The sequence below is a fragment of the Phoca vitulina genome, unplaced genomic scaffold, assembly GCF_004348235.1.
Source record: "Phoca vitulina isolate PV1807 unplaced genomic scaffold, GSC_HSeal_1.0 scaffold1, whole genome shotgun sequence".
NCBI classification, from domain to species: Eukaryota; Metazoa; Chordata; class Mammalia; order Carnivora; family Phocidae; genus Phoca; species Phoca vitulina.
In genome coordinates, this window is record NW_022589704.1 from 7,881,499 (window position 1) to 7,901,126 (window position 19,628).

The 19,628-nt window shown below is 46.0% G+C and overlaps 1 protein-coding gene across 3 annotated transcripts in view; it reads right to left on the reverse strand.

Annotated features, from left to right (window-relative positions):
• The window catches only part of DIS3L2 (DIS3 like 3'-5' exoribonuclease 2), a 346,894-nt gene that overhangs the window by 98,425 nt on the left and 228,841 nt on the right, over positions 1–19,628 (reverse strand). For all 3 annotated transcript variants that reach the window (XM_032399177.1, XM_032399039.1, XM_032399109.1), the window contains one exon: positions 10,202–10,314. In XM_032399177.1, the coding sequence (XP_032255068.1) occupies positions 10,202–10,314 (113 nt within the window). The remainder of the gene's footprint in view (positions 1–10,201; positions 10,315–19,628) is intronic.

Below are 19,628 nucleotides of genomic sequence, written 5' to 3' on the forward strand. Positions count from 1 at the left end.
GACTCACTCCTCCCTTTAAATCTATTCCTTCTTCTGCACTTTTCTTGATTAACAGCATTATCATTCACTCTGCTCCCAAACTAAAAACAGCCACAGTCATAGCCCTTTATTCAACACACTGGCTGTGGACTCCTCGATTCACAGTATCAAGTACAGGTAACTCAGCTAACACTTAACCCTGCCTTAAGTAACTGAGAGGTAGTAGGCAAGAGAGGTAACTCTGTACTAGCTGAGGTAAAGTTATCCAGTTAAGTTTATTTATCAGCAAAAGCAAAATAAGTCCTAGTGGTTTCTTACTCTGTGTGAAGGTACCTGTACTCTGTTTCAATACAGTAAATAACATTTCATATGGAAAAGTAAATTCTAGAACTCACAGCCCACACCAGTAACAAATAATTTATAACTGTATGGCATTACTTGGCATTATTCTGAAGGATGCGAGATTTCTTTTTAACACCTATGTAAAATTCAATGACCACCTGAAAACTTTTGCTAACAGCTTTTATAACACAATCACTTTTGAAATTTTTTTCTTACCATTGCTTTTGCACCATCTGTTCAGATGACACTACATTTTCTTCAACTTATTTAATGAGTGTTAAAATATGATCTCTATATTTAACACTGTCTTGCAAGTATCAAGTGTCTTACCAAATAATACGTCACTTGTGTAAACGTATGGTGCAAAATGGAGGAAGTCTCCATACCATACTGTCTCGTGACTGAATTGTAAATATTTCCTATCATTTCAGCTTTTGGATTGTGCTACGGATTGAATTGTCTCCCCTCCCCCCAAATTCCTTTGGGGGACCCCTAACCCTCAATGTCACTGCATTGGAGGTAGGGTCTTTAGGAGGTAATTAAGGCTAAATGAAGTCCTAAGGGTGGGGTGCTGATCCGACAGAGAGAGTAACTCCCCTCTCCCTGCCCTGCACAGACAAAGAAAAAAGGCCATGTGAGGACTCGGCCATCTACCAGCCAGGAAGAGAGTCCTCACTGGGAACTAAACTGGCTGGGACCTTCATCTAGGACCTCTATCTTCTAGAACTGTGAAAAAAGAAATGTCTGTTGTTTAAGCTGCCCAGTCTCTAGCATACTGTATGACAGCCCAAGCTAAGAGACTAAATCAAATTTGTGGGGCGTGCATTCTTGGCTTCTTCTCTGGGCTGCATTATCTGGTAATTATACCAATTGTATTTTGGTAGTAGGCTACTCACCCTGCATGCTTGTAGTCCAGGACTTCATACCTCTTTACATATAGCTAGAGTTTCTTCAAAGTGTTCAAGGAACTATCTCATTGTGAATCACAAAGCTGAGTGTAGGAGAATGTAATGCAATTCCTGGCTTCCTGTTTTAGTGTTTGGCAAAAGAAAGTCATTGCAACTGAATGCAATGTGCTATCCTGGACTGGACCCTGAAAGAAGACATTAGTGGAAAAGCAGGTGAAATCCAAATAAGGTATGGATTGTAGTTAAGAGTAATGTTCTAATATCAGCTTCTTGGTTAGGACAAATGTCCTAGGATACTGTAAGATGTTAACACTGAGGGAACTGGGTGTAGGGTATGTGGGACCTCTTTGTACTGTCTTTGCAACTTTTCTGTTAAGTTTAAAATGATTCCAAAAAGAAAGAGCTTATTAAAAAGAAAACCACTGCTTTCATGAATTGATCTCATAAGTTACGCATTTTAAATACGAAAGAAATTTAAGCTAATGAAATATAACCTGATCTGTTCTTATATATTAGAGTCTGGGCTTAAGATTTTATTTGCCAAAAGGCCTTTACCATTAAAAAAAGGTCTAAAGACCAGCAACCAATAGAGTGAAGTCCATACTCATCAGCAGCATGATGCAAGAAAAAGAGCAAAGGATCTGAAGCCAGACGGACTTGAGGTCTAATCCTGTACAATTTGGGCAAGCTAGTGTAATTCTGAGCCTAGTTTTCTTACTGGCAAAACAACACTGAAGATGCTCAATACAAGTCAGCTTGCTGGCCGTCCCCAGGTCTCCCAGGTCCTTGGGTCACCTGGTTTGGCCTTCCCCTTCAGCCGGGCTGCTCATGGCACACCCTTCGCCTGCCAGCCCTGTAACTGCTCTAGCTCTTGCCAAGATAGTTCTCTCTCTCTCTGGGACATCTTTCTGGATGTTTTGCATCTGGCCAACTTCTGCACATCCTTGAAGATTCGGCTCTTCATCATCCCTCAAAGGCTTCTCCAGATTCCCCCAGGGGAGGATGTACTGTGTTCTGAATACTTTCCCCACCCACCTTTGTTCTTTCAAAAAGGATTTGAGGCAGTCCTAAACAGTCATTTACTCCATCCCCCCAGCTCTTTCCTGACACTTCTATGGTTCTTAACACCCCCGAATCACTTCTTTATGTGCCTCTCCCCTCCACTACACCATAGAATCCTCAGGAACGAGGACAAGCTCTTGTTCCTGTCTCTCCACCTAGCACCTGATACAGGGCAGGCACTCTGTCTGCAAATGACTGACTTCTGCCCAGGGAATGAATCACTTTCTCTTTCTGTGTTTGTTATTTATTGCATCACATAAAACATTTTATGAAATACATGGTGGGCTTCTATTTAAACATCGTACATAAGAATTTCACAAGCAGCTAGTATTTTAAGTATAAGATAAACTGTTTTGACTATTCTCTCCTAAGAACTACGGGCGCACTCAGTGGCTGCCCAGGTTATAAACACTGCTTGGTACCTTGTATCATATGAGGATATTTTAATATCCAGATGTCCAAGACCCTAAGTGCTCATGAAGAAGCTAAACATTAAGACATTTTCAAGTAGTATAATTATCTTTAATTTTTAAAGGGTATTCCTTTGAATAAACTTTCACCAGATCTCGGGGCAGAAGTCAGATGGTATTCAGAGAAAACAGTCTTTATGTCCATACAGTTTTATCAATAGACGGTTATTTCTCTTTCAAAGGTGAAGGAACGAAGATGTTACCATCACATCTATGGTGTGGCACGTCACCGCTCTCATCAGTCGGGCCTGCTTTCTGCCGGGCTCCCTGGGAAAGTGCTCCGTGTCCCTCCGTGTCCCATAGCACGTGTGTCAAGTCTGCAGCATGGCAGGGATCCCCACGGGAGGAGGGCTGTGACTTCCAGGGGAGCCCCACCTGGACACAGCATGTGGCTCACACATGCTCGGCAGCTACGGGACGTCTGCCCCAGCACCCCGGGGAGACTCGGAGGCAGGGGTGATGAGCGCGGAACACAACCAACAAGTGGGAAAGAGAAGACAGGTCTGTCCGGGGCTGAGAAACTGCTGGCTGTCATTAGCGTCGTGTGACCACTTATGCATCCCCTGACCCCTGGATGGTTGCCCTCATTAGCTTCATCCCAAGGTATAGAGTCCGTGGATAAGTCCCTCAAAGTTCTCGAAGTCCCCTACTTTCACTGTCCCAACTCTAGAGCCCCATGGTCCGTCTCACGATGTGCCTTTCCTGCGTTTGTAATTTGCAGCTGAGCAGTGACAGCCGGTCACCGGATCAGGTCACTAAGCCAGGCTCAGCTCCTACGTCAGTGGAGGCTGGCAGTCCTTCCCCTTGTCTGGGGCTGGTTCTTTCCTCCAGGCCCTTCGACTCCATTCCAAGACTCTCTCTTTTTTTTTTTTAAAGATTTTATTTATTTACCTGACAGAGAGAGACACAGCGAGAGAGGGAACACAAGCAGGGGGGAAGTGGGAGAGGGAGAAGCAGGCTTCCCGCAGAGCAGGGAGCCCGATGCGGGGCTTGATCCCAGGACCCCGGGGATCATGACCTGAGCCGAAGGCAGATGCTTAACGACTGAGCGACCCAGGCGCCCCCCAAGACTCTCTTAACTCTCCTCAAACCTCCTACCCAGCTGCCTTCCCCCAGCTCTCAGCAGATAACCTCAACTCATCTTCACAGAGAAAACAGAGACCATCGGACTCAACCCCTCCCAAGCATCGTTCCAGCCCCTTCCTCAAGCCCCTTTCTCCCAACACCCCACCTCAGTCCCCCTGAGAGCTCAAGTGTCCTCCCTGTGCAAAGCCTGGCCTCCTGTCTGAGCTTTGATCCCTCCCTGCCAAAGCTCTTCTAGAGTAGCTGCATGTTCTTCTGCACTGTCTTTCCCGGAGACCATAGGGTCAGTCTCCCATTCTTAGGAACCAGAAACAACACTCCCCTCTCCCACTCTGGGGGTCCCCCTTCACGTCACTAAGGTTCTCAAAATAGTTCATGCTTCCTATTTTCATTCACACTTTCCTTTCACTTCTCAATTCAATATGACATTTTAATTTTTATTAACTTATTTTTTAAAGATATCTCTACATCCAACATGGGGCTCAAACTTATGACCCTGAGATCAAGAGTTGCACGCTCTACCAACTGAGCCAGCTGGGTGCCCCTCAATATGACCTTTTTAAATTACAAAAATTACATGTTTGTGGTAGAAATTTTAGGTGATAACAAACCAAAACATGAGAATGTAAAAATTGTGAGGCCCCATGCCTTAGAAGAAACAATGTTAACATGTCGGAACAGAACCTTTGTCTTGTTTCTGTGCACTCATAAATGACCATACGTCAGGTAAAACATTACATGTTATGGGTACACATATTTTTTGAAACACAGATGGACACTCTCAGACTCCCACTGCATTGGTCCTTACTGGACCCTTTCCTCGGCTGGCTCCTTAAACGTTAGTGCTCTCACCCTCTGCCGCCTGCTCCCCTTTCTTCTCCCTGCACATGCTCCCCGGGGCCTCCGTCACTCCTGGGGTTGCACTCCCACTGATCCACGAGTCCCATCCACACTCATTTCCAGCTCTGCCTCTCCTTGTAACTCCAGATCCTTTTATTACTCTGCCCTCCGGACATCTTGATTTGGATGTCCCATGCATACTTCCAACTTTGCATGAAGAACACAAAGTTCAGCATTTTTTTTCCTGCACCTGTTGCTATGACATATTTCTTATCTCTGTTAAGAGCAGCACCCTGTTACCAGTTCAACAAGCAAGCAAACAACAACAAACCACACACACATACACACACCCCTCCCACAGAACACAACTGGGTGTTATTTTGTGATTTCTCCACTCTCCTCCCTCTGCTATATCCAATCAGTTCCCAGGTTCTGTAGGTTTTACAACTAAATCTCTCTCAAATGAGTCTTCTCTCGTCTCCATCTTCAAGTATGGACATACTCATCTCTCTTGGGTTATATTCTAATAGTCTCCTAAACCAGCAGCGGAGTTCTGGAGTAGAAATTTTTCTGGGTCAGATTTCCTTATTATTCTCCAGCCTTCTGCATCTTCTTACTCTTTTCCACCCAATGATAATTTGCAATCCCATTTACAGTAGGACACATGGCCTTTATCTTTCCAATAGCCGATGAACTGAATTCCCAAGGTGATTTCTTTGCTTGTCCTGCTAATGTGGGAGGGTCTAAACACCTTCAATGGAGTGGAGAGGTCTCCAGTAAAGTCTGGACCCTCCATGATCTGTGGCCAAAGGTCAACAGTGGCCAAGAGCTCTCAATGAGAAGCTGGCAGAGGGCCTCCAGACCCTATCTCCAAAGAGAAAGCAAAGACAACAGGGGGAAGCCAACTTGCCCTATTTGCCTAGTCGGACTCTTTGTTGTGTGATATGCATTGCTAGACAGGGAGGGGATGCAGCTGGGGGCTTCTTGCTCAGAATGTCCATTTTAGCACCAGGCTGAAGACATCAATGGCGCTAGTTCTCCTGGGGTCCAGCTGAACACCAGCATGTTGATAAACTCTCCTAAAATTCTGTGAGAAAAAATCCCTGTGTATTTTGGGGTGGTTATTCAAAGCCTCAAGGGGCCAGGGTTGAGGGAAAGGGCCCTGGTACTGATAACAATTTTCCTCCCTCTGGCCTCACTCTTCTTCAACCACATGACTGCTAAGGTGATTTTCTACTTGAGACAAAGGAGACCATGTCCCTTCCCTACTTGTCCTGAAGATGAAGTCCACGCTCCTTAGCTTGCCACTCTAGGCCTCTCTTTGTAACTTCATCTTTTGGCTCCTCCTGCACTTTATACCCCAGCCATTCCAAACTATAAACCGTTCCTTGAATGTTCCATGCTTTTTTGAGCCACTGCCTGGAATGCCCTCTCCACTCACGTGTCTACCTAGAAATTTTCGACTCAAAATTTGAAACACTGCTCAAAAATCCATTGCTTTGTGAAGCCATCTTGGCTCTTGTGGAAGCTCCTCTCTTACCGCCAACCCAGGCAGCTACAACTTGTCTCTCCTCCTGAACACTCCCTCACCTTGGGAGTACTTCTGTAACTGCAGGTGGCCCCGTGTACTGTGTTTGTTACGTGCCCACCTCCTCTGACTTCCCGGGGCAAGATCAGCATCTCTCTCATCTTCACGCACCTGCCACCTGGTACACAGCTGGTCCTCAGCAAATAGGAACTGGATGAAGACGGACAGCCCTTCAGGCAGCAGGAGAGGAAAGGAAAGGGGCTTAAAGGGAGCTTCATCTCCTAAAGCATGTTTCGGGCCAGCATCAAAGTTGGGTCAGGGCACGGCTTAAAAGCTGGTCATGGAAAAAAGGGACATGGTGACAGGACACCGACTTTCTAAGCATTCTGGACTAGAGCTTGGGAGAGTTGAGAGAAACGGATCATTTAGGTAAATACGCCACTGCCCAAGGCAGCTGGGTGGGGGTACCAACAGGACTATAAAATCTTATATTAGCCTCAGAGAGCAGAAACATCTGCTAAAGCCACAGCGCGCAGGCTGGCCAAGTTCAGCAACGGGTTAGCCAGGACAGCCCTGTGACCAACGGAAAGGGCCACAGAGGGGAAGAATCAATCATCCGTGCAAAGAGGATCAGGAGGGACTAGCAGCGACGGGGGGTGGGGGGTGGGGGTTTCCAAAGCTCAGGGGAGCCAGATGTCAGCGACCCAGCCCGGAGCTGCAGCAGGGGCCTCCTCTGCCCCTTTCAGCCCAGGCCTTCACTGGCTCACAGACTCCCTCACACCCTCAGAGCTCATTGGCTGTCAGAGCCTGAGAACTTAGGGAGTTTTTCTCCTTTTCTCTGAGGACTTCAAGGTTTTAACAGTAAGGTTCAGCTAGCCCTCCACTCGCACACTGAAACCACTTAAAAGGAAACAGATAATTCATTTGCCAGCCAATATCTCTGTTTAAAGAGTTTTCTTTTTCATATCAACACTTCCATGAATTCCGAATTTGATCAACTCCTTGCTACACGGTCGGACATTAACAAAACATCAACACTCTTGACAACCTGCTGGGGTCAGAAAGGAACATCTTAAAACTCTTTGGACTCCACGTTAAGACAGGCTTCCAATCCCAATCTTTGATCTCTATTATAAAGCAGTACCAATAAAATATCGTAGAGATTTATGGGCGAACTTTCATTTGAGCTGTTTCACACCTAAAATAACACGGGTGCTGGGGCCAACAGGCAAACAATTTAGCTTTAGATTTCAACTGTTTAGGGTTTCTTTTACTTTTAAAACTTAATTCACTTATTTTTTAAAAATTACCTTACATTTTACAATTTCATCGTATTTCCCTCTCAGGGAAGACAGGAGACATTTACTGGGTAGATGTCACATCCCTCTGAGAAGGACAGGCCTAAACTCAGGTAGACACTTGTCCCCTTAACAAACAGATATGCCTAGGTGCACCTGGGTGCCTCAGTCAGTTAAATGAACAGATGCCTAATTTTTGTCAAAAAGAAAAAGTGTGTCCTTTTCATGGGACTTAAATGGACAATATTTCAATTTATATTTCCTCCTGAGTATACTCTATTGTTAATGAGAATAACCAAATACTTACTACTGTGAGTAAAATCCCAACAAAAAGAATTTCATTTTAAAGACAGTAAAACGGAATTTGACCCAACATCGGGTCCAAATTTGTATATTATTGTATAGTCCTGATCTATGGGATAATTCCCCAAATCAAGCTTTGACTGTAATTCTGGTATCAGCTACGTATAAGCCAGTAGCACTGAATGAAAAGAAATCGGTGCCACAGTCCCTCTAGGTGGGAAACCACCCGGCCCCCCACCCCCAACGCACACACGCCTTCCCCCATCTGATAAAGTTGGGAGAAATGATTCTGCCAAATGAGAAAGCAGAGAATCTGGAGGAAGAGGTAAGCAGCTCATCCAGCTTTTAAGAAGACCTTTATAGGCAAAGTAAAGTGAAAACAGCAAAGTTCCTGGCCACAGTCCTTTAAGAAACAAAAATGAGTAGCAAGAAAGGTCAGAGCCGTGGTTCAAAGGAACCAGAATGCACAGCTGCTGCTGTCCAAGGTTGTGGGCTGGCGTCACTCGCTCCAGCCAAGCTGGGGGCCGAGGCGGGCAGAAGGGGCCCACAGCCACTCGGGGACACATGGGCCCCTCCTCCATCCAGCTCCCGCACTTTTCAGAGCTCAGGAGCAGAGCCCCAACTCTGCAGTCCTGAGGAGAAATTCTAGAACTGCGACAATCACGAAAACAAAGAGAAGAGAAGAGGAAAGGAAATGTGCTTCGTTTTTTAACCCGATTTTATTTTTCCATTTTCTGATTTTGAAATGTAATTCCTGGTTATAAAAGGAGAATGCAACAGCTAGATAAGAGAAAACCACCTGCTTAGAAGAGCCTCTAATTGTGTCTAGAATTCTTAAATATTTGAATCTGAAGAACAGAGTTAAACTTTTCTACACGGGGAGAACAATTCACATGTATTCACTTTCTGTGGTCTTGAAAGTCTAAGAGATTGTCACTTCTGTTTCTCTTTTCCTCATAACATCACAGTTTTGTAGATATAAGGGATTTTGGAGTCTGATCTCCCTTCCCTCAGAGGCCTTGGGCCAGGCAAAGGCCAGAGCTGGCCAACTCCATTTTTGGGGCAGGAGGTATGGACGGGGTATCTTTAACCTGAGGTTATGTTAAGTGTAAACGATGTACAAATCTCAGAGCCCTGTTCTCAGGAGCTCAGCTGTGAGTGAGGGGCTGGCTTTTGAGCTGTTCCTTTCCTGCGAAGGCCGGGTACCTACACGAAGAGGAGCCAGAGCGGAGCGGAAGTCATCGCCCAAAAAGCTTCAAAATGAAAACATTTTTTTTTTTTTAAGGATTTTATTTATTTGACAGAGAGAGACACAGCGAGAGAGGGAACACAAGCAGGGGGAGCGGGAGAGGGAGAAGCAGGCTTCCCGCCGAGCAGGGAGCCCGATGCGGGGCTCGATCCCAGGACCCCGGGATCATGACCTGAGCCGAAGGCAGTTGCTTAACCACTGAGCCACCCAGGCGCCCGAAAACAGTTTTATTTAAGTATAATACACACACACACAAGTGCACAAGTCATAAAGGGAAAGTCTGTACCTTTTCACTAAGTGAAAGCTCATGTAATCAGGACCCAGATGAAGAATCACGGGCAGTCCCCCCCACCACTTGGGCTCTCTAGTCCTACGGTGTGAACCCACGCGACTTACTTGTTCGAGCTGCAGTTGATGGGTACCCAAGAGTTCCCTGTTTTTTTGGGTAGGACACGCTGTTATTTTAATTTACATTTCCCTGATAACGTATGATGTGGAGCATCTTTTCATATGTGTATTTGTCATCTATAGATCTTCTCTGGTGAAATCCTTTTCCATCTCTGAGATTCCAGGTTATCTTGTAGAGGGCAAGGCAGGAGCAGATTCGAACAGGGGTCGAAACTTTTTCTCAAAAGCATTTCATTCCATTCTGTCATACTGTGACAATGCCATAGACATTAAAATGCCACATTACAGCACGTGGCTGTGTTGCAAAAACACTTTATAAAAACTGTGGCTGGTGTGGGCCGAGTTTGCTGAGCCCTGCTTTGGAACAACAGCTTGAAAGCAGTTACTTTCCCTCATTTCCTTCTGAACATGAGCACCTGCCTGAGTTACTCAGGTGGCAGGGCCAGTCTGAAACCTGAGACGGGTCCCTGTGTCTTGCCAGGGTATGGTTCCTCTTGAATATATAAGGAAAACATGCAACCACCGAGGGGAAACACTTGCTGGAGCTTACATTGTAGGGAGACAAAACCATTTTTTTAAAGATCTCATTGGATGTGAGAAAAGATGTTCAGACAAGATTGTTGTTCCTCATGACTTTTTTTTTTTCTTTTTTTGGTAAAAAAAGAGACAAACAAAGGAAGGAGACCAAATAGGATGTCCTTCAATCCAAGAAACTGGAGACTGATACTTACCTTCTGAACTAAGTAAACGCTTGTAGCTCTCTCAGCAGCCACTTTATCCAGGGGGGATCCCTCGGGAACAAAATAGCTGACATCCGCAATGTGAACCCCCACTTCAAAGTTGCCTGTAATTGCAGAAGGAGGCTGATCAGTGTGGTGCAGAAGGCAAGGCCATCCCTCCCAGGAATCCCTCCCGAGACTGCATGGCACTCTCGGAGGCCCCGGGACTTGAGGTGCGGGTCACCGTTTCCAGTCTTGCTGGGGATTCCATCTGCCCCCGGCGATTTGCGTGGTTACTTTCCTCACTATATACTAGCAGATGGTGAGATTTTTATCCTCAAGAAACAACATTAACCATCTTTGCAAGATGTTTCCTGTTTCTAAAGGCCTCTTGTGTTTGTAAACATCAGCAGACTTGCCAAAGCAGTCTCATTTTGGATGGTGAAGGAGCCCTTTCAGGGCACTAGAAATGAGGAAGTCCCCGAATCCTGTGGACTCTGCCTCTGAAGTCTCTGCTATTCCTGTCCATTCCGAGCACAGCCTTTATGTCGAGCCCTATACCTGGCCTTCCTACCTTGATTCTGCCTTCTTACTTAGCCCTGCACACTGTGGCCTGGAATTTTCTCAGCCATGGACCTGGTGATGCCACTCCTTAGCCTGTGAGCCACATCCTCGCTTGGTCTCACCCCAACTTGCCTTGCCAGCCTTCCAGCTCCCCCCTCCACATGTCTGCATGCAGCCGTCATGGGAAACCTCTTTCCACTCTCAGAACATACCTTACCTCATCCCACTGACATGTTTGCTTGGCTCATGGTTTTTTCTTATGTTTGGGATCATCTCAACAGGACCTGCCTATCAAAATCCTTCTTACCTTATAAGGATCAATTCAAAGAGAATCTGGGAACAAGAGGAGATTCTCTGCCCTCTGTTTCTTCTACCTGCACTGTCAAAGCACCTAATCCATAAATGAAGATGATTACCATGGTCTTTTCTTCAGAGCACTCATCTCTGCCAGAGATCACAGTGTATTTTTATTGGCTTACATATTTACTATCTGCCTCTCTCCCTACAATGTAAGCTCCAGGAAGGCAGAACCTTTGTGTAAAGTTCACCGGTCTAGGCCCAGTACCTAGAAGAATGCCAGACAAATAGTAGGCACTCAACAAATACCTGTTGAGTGAATGAATTAATAATTGGTTTGTTTGCCTACTGTCTTTTCCTTTCTGGTAAAAGACCTACTTTTTTCCCCTTACAGAATTGCCCTGTCCCTTTCTGGTGGAGTGGGCCCTGCCTACCAGTTCTGCCAAAGAGATGGGCACATGACGTAGGCTGGTGGAACTACACTTAAAGTGGGGTTGAGGGGGTGGTTAGGTTATAAATTTAAGATTTACTCTTGAACATCCCATAAACCAGCTCTCAAATACAGCATATATGATTATACACAAACACACATACACACTTACATACGTATATGAGAATGGACAGAGTGGACGGAATACAAAAAAGAGTACATATGTAAAGTAGGGGTACAGTATGACGAGCGCATCACGGGCAGACAGAGGTACACTGATGATATCAACATAAAGGTGAATTTGCTCAAATTTAAATATATGCTTGGGGTGTCTGGATAGCTCAGTCGATTGAGCATCCAACTCTTGGTTTCAGCTTGGGTCATGATCTCGTTGTGAGATGCAGCCCCACGTCGGGCTCCACTCTGAGCGTGGAGAATGCTTTAGATCCTCTCTCCCTCTCCCTCTGCCTCCCCCACCCTCTACTCCTACCCCCACTCGCACGCACGCCTCTCTTTAAAATAAATAAATAAAATCTTTAAATATATGCTTGATGTAATTCCACTATACCCCATCCTTATTCATAGTAACTTCAGGAAAGAGGATCTCTCTGCTGGGACCCTGGACAGTGAGGACCGGCATAAGTCAGGAGCTGCCAAGGAAACATCTTTGCCAAACAATCATGCCAATATAGAGATTAATAGGTCTAGGAAATAAAGGGAGAATCGTGATGGCCTTGTTTGAACTCCAGGATCCAGATGAACTTGAAACTAGTCTACCTATGGACTTGGCAGTTCATGAATCAATCAGTTCCTTTTCAGTTATGACTCACAGGAAGAGTCCTGACTGACACCCAAGTTGACTCAGAAGAGCTTCTGAGCACATCACTACTTGCTCCTGGCTGCCTACACAGTCAGTCCTAAAGTACCACACATTTTATCTGCAAATTTTGTAGCCATTTATTATCCTCCTATTCCTTCTTCTTTGGGGGACCCTTCTTCCCTCAGTTTTTTTTTAAATGGAAAATTCTTTAAGCATGGGGTGGTTAAAATAAGGGGTTCAGGGACAGAACAGAATTTAAGATTCCCCATTCCTCATCTATAGGGACTACCCTCCTACGGGGCATTCAGTGGGTTTTTCTGCCTAGTCCTGTAACATTAATACATTGGGGAAAACCGAAGTCTGTGTAAGAGATCTTGGAGGCTGTGGGATAATATAATAGACCCACTTCCCACAGAGGAGAGGGGCCTTCTGGAAAGCAGAGAGAAACCAGTGTGGCTCAGAGTTCACAGTTGTTGGGTCACTGGGAGCAGGGACACCTGCCCTGCGATGATCGAGGAACTCAACCCTAAGACGATGCGGCCAAGAGTCTCAGACGGCTCAACTTCCAATTTTGATATTACAAGTATCTAAAACCAACACTTGGGGAAGGTAAAATAAAGTGTCTTCTTTTGAAGTTAAAATTATAATATATTAGCCTAACAGGTAAATATTGACTAAAGGAAAAGAGAGGATTATTACATCATGATATAAACCATAATTTTAAATTCGGTCTGTGTGTTATTACTACACATGAACTTTCTGTCCTTAGTCAAAATTGACAAACTGACAAAGAGTTCATTACAGGAGATAAAACATGAAGGAGGCCAATCAAAACATATTTCAGAGGCTTAAATTTCACTCAGAATTCCCAGCAGAGCCTCTAAGACCAGCAAAGAGAAGCTCTCTTATTCTCTCCTTTGGACCTTCTTTTGTGGAAACCCTAAGTAAATATTTTATTCCATGTATTTACATAATATGAACTTGCAGAACTCTTGAGGTAGTGGCACTGAAGCTTTTATTCTATGAGAGAGAAAATAAAAATCCAAATGTTCTGTAGTATCTGCTGCCAAGACATTTAGGACCAATGTGATATTTTAAAAAAAATACTGTCTTCCATAAAAAAGGGTTCTTTAAAAAAAATTTTTTTTACATGAAAAAGTTTTCATCAACTGGGGCTAAGGTAAGCCCTGAAAGTTCTGAAGAGCTGGCGGGGCAGAGGGAGGCAGAGTCCCCAAGGCCGGCCATGTCTGGCTTGCCTTTGCTCAGTGCCCATGAACTTAAATGAATACAAATGCTCCTTGGAATGAACCTGAGAGGACATCAGGCTGCTTCATCCAATTAAAACACAAATAGAACCCAAAGCAGCGGCTTAAAAACCACCTTGTGTAAGCCAGCCTCCCAGCCAGTTCAGCCACTTTCCAACAGTGTCCCTGCCAGGTGGCCCCTGACACATCCTCGAGGGTGGGGAGCTCACGACCTGAAGCCACTTCTGAAGAGCTCTTGTCACTTCAGTGAGAACATGTGAAAGTGCCCTGTAATGAGTAACAGCGACACGAACACAATGCTGGCCACGGTGGTCATAAACATGATAAGGAGGACAGCAGTAGTGGCTGTTTATTCCATGTCTTCTTCGTGCCAGGGCTCCACATACATTCGTCTAATGTTGACACAGGCACATAAACTGAATTTCACAGATGAATCATCTGAGGCTCAGAGAGGTTCCGAGTCACTTGTCCAAGGTTACCTGTCTAGTAAGGAAGTAATCGCCCCTGGATTCAAAACCAGGTCAGATTCAGAGTCTTTGCTCCTTTGATTAACCCCCCCCCCCCCCCCCCCACCGCACACACACACACACTCCAAGACAAGATGATACAACCCAATTCTTCATCTCAGTGGGTCACAGCTCAAAATCGCTCCCCATCTCTAGGGAGACGCAACAGAAGCCATTCATGGCCGGGGATTCAGAAATCCTGCTGGTGACTTTCCCAGCCTTGTCCGCAGCCACATCCCTGTCCCTGCTGTCTCTCACGGTTCCCACGAAGGCCGCTCCCCTTTGCACTCACAGCCTGGCTGTACGGCAACTGGTCGACTTAACTGTGAGTCCTGAGGATCCAACTACTGCTGTCTAAGTTTCTAGCTTCCTTCCTCAGCTGTCAGTCCTCCTCAGCTAGCGACAGAGTGACTGTCCTCAGCAGCTGAAAGGGCTGTGCCATTAGTGTGGGCGGGGACGTCCCAGGCTACCCCTCCGAGGAGTGAGCAGTGTGACCAGGGCCTTCCAGACTCGGGTGACTTGAATTCACTTTTACCCACTGCTAAGACCAGACAGCGGTGACGGACTCTTCTTGACCCAGAAGGGCACTGCTTTTAATCCAGAATGTCAGGGAACAATGTGGCCAAATGTACCTCATCAGCAAAAAATAGCTGCTTTTGTCTGGGTCACTAATGGCCTTCGTGTTGCTAAATCCCAAACTTTTCAGGCCTGACTTGATCTGACCTTACAGGGCACCCAAGGCCTACTGATCTCTCCCTCCTTGACACACGCTTCCCTCAGCTTGAGCATGTGTGACAGTGGGACTGCTCCTTCTCAGGCTCCTCTTCCTCTCCTGTCCCTTACATGTTGGCGTGCCTCCAAGCTCTGCCCTAAGCTGCCTTCTCTGGCAATCCTACTCTCTCCCTGGACTGTCTCATCCACTCCTAGGAGCTCAAGCAGCATCTCTGTGCTTTGGTCTCCTTATTCTGGACCACCAGCCTAGACTTCTCTGAGCTCCAGACTGACATGCCCCTTAACTGTCCCACAGGTACCTTACACGCACACCTCTGAAAGTCCCTACCCCCAGCAAAACCATGTCTCTTCCCATGCTCTCCATCCCAGGAAGTGGGATCACCTCCACTAAAGCAAAAGGGGCACCATCAGTGCCTGAACCTAAAAGAAACTAGGCCTGTCTCAGCCTGTGTCGACCCATCACCCAAATCTGCCGGTCTCTCCTCTTCCCACCATCCCCACTGTGGCCAGGGCCACCACTGTTTCTTTGAAGGAAGATCTAACAACCTCTGTGTTGTTCTCCCTGACATTTCTCAAGCCCATTTTCCACACTGAAGATAATGCTCTTTCCAAAATACAAACCTCCCTGTCACCCTGTTTCTCTTCCTGACGCCTCCTACTGGCCCCACAGACCACTGCATAAAGCCCACTCCCTCTGGCAGGCTTTCCCTGATGACCTAGACCATCCTCTGTGTCTTCCCACAGCATCTTACACTTCCCCTGCACCACCACCCGCCCTGCCCCCCTCACCAGGGCTCAACACCTACTTACTGAGAGCAGGTCACGAGGTATCTATCTCCCACCCTCCGTCATCTGCACAAAGGGCAGGGAAAGGGCCAAGCACATAGTCAGTGTCTGATGTTTCCTGAACGAATAAGAAAATAACCAATATACAGGGTAGACTCGTTGCCACTCTGGGCTGAAAGGGCGTGTAAACGCTGCCTGGTCTAATGGTGCAGAGTCCTCCCCACACCAGGTCTTCCCAGAGTGAGATCGATCTATGCTTGCACACCTCAGGTGACTTAGAAATCACTACTTCTCAGCATAGTCCAGTTCATCCTCAGATAGCCAAAATACATCTTCCTATGGCTTCTGCTTTTTGGCCCAGTTCCACCCCATGGGGCTGCCCAGAACAAGCCCAACTCTTCAGAGGACAGCAACATGGCTAAGAGAAATGAGTGCAGTGGCAGATCTCTTCCAGCAGGGCTGGGCTCTGCTTTTGGGTTGGCATCAGCTTTGAAATATTTTGAAAGCATGTGCCCCCCTGGATCTTCTCTCCTTCAGGCTAAATGGCTTTGAGTCACCTCATAATCCTCCAACACCCTCCCCCAAACATGTTCCTGATAACCACCTTCATTCATTCAATTAGCCATTCAACAAACACTTATTATGCTCCTACTACATGGCAGGTACTTTTCTAGGCTACTGGGGACAAGTAAACAAGATTGACATGATCCCTTCTCTTGCGGGGCGTACGTTCTAGTGGGAAGAGAAAGACAATGAGCAAACAAATAAATGGTAAGATTACTCAAGACAGTAAAAAGGACTCTGAAGGAAATAAAACTGGCTGAGTTGATGAGAATGCCTGGGGTCCACCTCAGATTTAGTTAAGAAAGGTCTCTCTGAGGAAATAAACAGAGACCTGTACATCTAAAAAGGACCACCTCACATGATGGCACGGGGGGAGTACATCACAGGCAGAACAATCAGAGCAAAGGCTCAAAGGTGGGAGCAAGTTGGCTGCATCGAAGGTATAGAGAGAAGGGGAGACCTGGAACCTAGGAGGCCAGTGAGGTAGATGGCGCCCCAATGAGAGATGCCCTCCTGGGCCAGGATGAAGCATTTAGATTTTACTTCAAGTGCAGCGGGAAACCTCTAGAGAATTGCAAGCAGAGAAGCAAATATACCACCTCCACTTTCTCACTTTATCACCTCTTCATTCTGCACATCGTGCTTCTGTGAATGTGGTCTCAGGTCGTACTGAACTGAAAAGAAGGAGTGAAGAAGAACACAATCTCTTAGGAATGGTACTGCCGGGCAAACAAATTCAAGCAACCTTCAGGGAAGTAATATGTTCCATTTGGCAAACAAATGTAGATGATGAAAAGAAGCATAACCTACGAGACACAGTGACAGATGCCATAGACACTGGATTTCCCATCTCGCAGACTGGCCTCCATCCAGCCTAAGTGACGAGAAAATGATGCTCTTGCTTGGGTCACCCTCTTGACCCTGTGACCAGTCTTCCCAACAACATGAGCCTTAAGAGAGATAGAAAACTGCGTCCTGAAAGCTCAAGAAGGGGAATCCAACTGAGAGAATGGAGAAAAAGGGACTTTCTGCTGTCTGGACTTCCCCAGCAGTGAAGGACGGGTGTCCTTCAGGGTAGCACATCTAGCCAGGGTGCGGCCCGGCCGTAGTTTGGCCCCCGGCATTTCAGAGACAGATTCACAGCTGAGGAACAATTGGGCTTGGATCACCTTGTAGCCACACAATAAACTCCATCTTTTAGTTGGGGTAAGCAAATTCCCTCTCGCTTTGATGGAAACACTGATTGGGTAAGAGAGACAACTCAAACTCTGACGTCTTCCAGTTCTGTGTGGTATTTGGTTATGTAATCAAACACAAAAGCTGACCACTGGTACGGCAAGCCATGGCAGTACTCCATGGCCATGACGTGGCAATGGTTTGAAGATATTTCATAAACTTGAGAGGAGTCAAAGGGAAAAAATTCTGGGACAAGGAAATCTGAATGCAATGCAAGGTACCCATGCATGAGGCAGGGGTCGTACAAGAGGACTTCTCAGACCCTCCTGAAGGCCAGGATTTGAAGAGTCTGTACATTGTCTCTTTTAATTTTCCTTTTGCCATCCAGCAAACGGTTAATGAGGACCTTTAGCTGCAAACTCCTTAACTGGTGAGCTCACCTTCTGGAGCTAGAGCAGCTTCGAGAACCTTTTTCCTTCATTATTACAGAGGGCTCTATCAATCTGCAACTACTCAACTAAACTGCCCACACAGCAATTTTCGTCATGTTCAATCTAATGCTCAGGAATCTAAGTTTAAATTTATATGAACAGCATGGAAGAGGAACACCCAGGTAGTAAATTCCACTTTTCCCCTTCCAAATGATTTGAGCAATGGCCTCCTTCATTAACAGGAAAGAGAATGAGGAGCTGGACATGTGAGGCTGGCACACCCAACGTCTGGGAATTTCCAGGCGTTTCAGAAGTGAGTGGGGAAAGCCCAGGTCAGCCGGTCAGGCCTGGGATGGAGCGTGAAGCCCGGGCTCGTGCAAAGCTCTGAGTGAAGGAGGGCAGGCATTTGGTCTTTTCCTCAACGCCAAAGGACAGTGAAGTCAGAGGGGCCAAGAAGGACCCTTGAAGGTAGTTTCAAAGTTAGTAGGTCTGAATAATTAAGGGTGGAAGTGGGGGTGGGGTGGATGGGGGGTGGATAGGGGGTGGATGGGGTGAACTGGTCATGGTTTCAAGGTTGCCAGGGTTGGGTGATGGGAACAAGGAGTTTCATTATACTGTCTACTTCTGTGCATGTTCAAAATTCTCTATCCAAAAAAAAAAAAAAAAAAGTTTGCAGGGGCTGAAGCCAAGGAAAGAAAGAAGTTTAAAAGGGAAAAATCCAGTTAAGTAAAACTAGCTACAAGTTTTCAAAGAAGGACAAGCCAATAGAGGCAGGAGAGGGTTACTGCCTGGGCAGAATTAAGATGTCCCTAGTGATGATTTCTGGAGGCTGAGGATATGGGGACTGTTCCTTTCTACATTATACACATTTGCAATGTTTCCAGCTTTCAAAGGCTGGAAAAGCAATAAAGATAAAAAGCATAAAATAAAAAATGCAAACCCGGCTTAAAAATGGCTGGAAAGAAATACCTCAAGATGGTTAACAATGGTTTTCTCTGAATGGTAGGATTATGAGTAAATTCTAATATTTCTATCATAAATGGATTGTTTAACAGCCTTTCTTTCTTTCTTTCTTTCTTTTTCCTTCCTTCCTTCCTTCCTTCCTTCCTTCCTTCCTTCCTCTCTCTCTCTCTCTCTCTTTCAGTCAAATAAAAACACACCTACAACACGCTCTGTCCTTGCTCCGCCACCTCCCGATCCCTGATTCCCCACCACACAGCAAGAGAAAGCACCACTGGCTGGCCTGGGCAGGGGGCAGTGAGCAGTGGCAGCTCACCTGACAGGTCTCCTGGCGGGTAAGGGTGAAGAAAGCACTTCACAGGCCACTTTGATTAAAGGTGAGCTAGGTAAATGAAGCCGCACGAGCAGGCATGTTCCTTCTACATAAGAAACAACTATTTTCCCACCAGAAATGTGACTCCAGTTTACAGCAGCCTGTGGCTTTTGTCATTATATTCCAGGTCCAGCGTGTGCGGCTAGCCCGGGGAACCTACCCTTTCTCCTGCCTGTGGTGTGCGGGGAATGCGTGCACGATCCCAGCAGACCGTTTCCCACAGACATAGGTTTGAAAAGCAGACTTCAGCATGTTTTCACACCCATTTGTGGCTTTTTCTATTTTAAAAAAGCCTCTCTACAAAATATAGTTAATAGTCTCTAATACACAAGTTTAAAAGAGGTGTGCCATTTTCAATAAGTTTTAAAGACATCTAAGCATCTCTGTGTATTTAAATGCCTGTTCACTAAATGCAACTGCTCCCAACCACTGCTTAACCTGATCCCAGCCTTTCTTTCAGCTGAAATCAAAGCAGCTTTCATATTAACCTTGAATTTGGAGAAGCAATCGTTTTCAAAAGCTTTATGACCTGTGA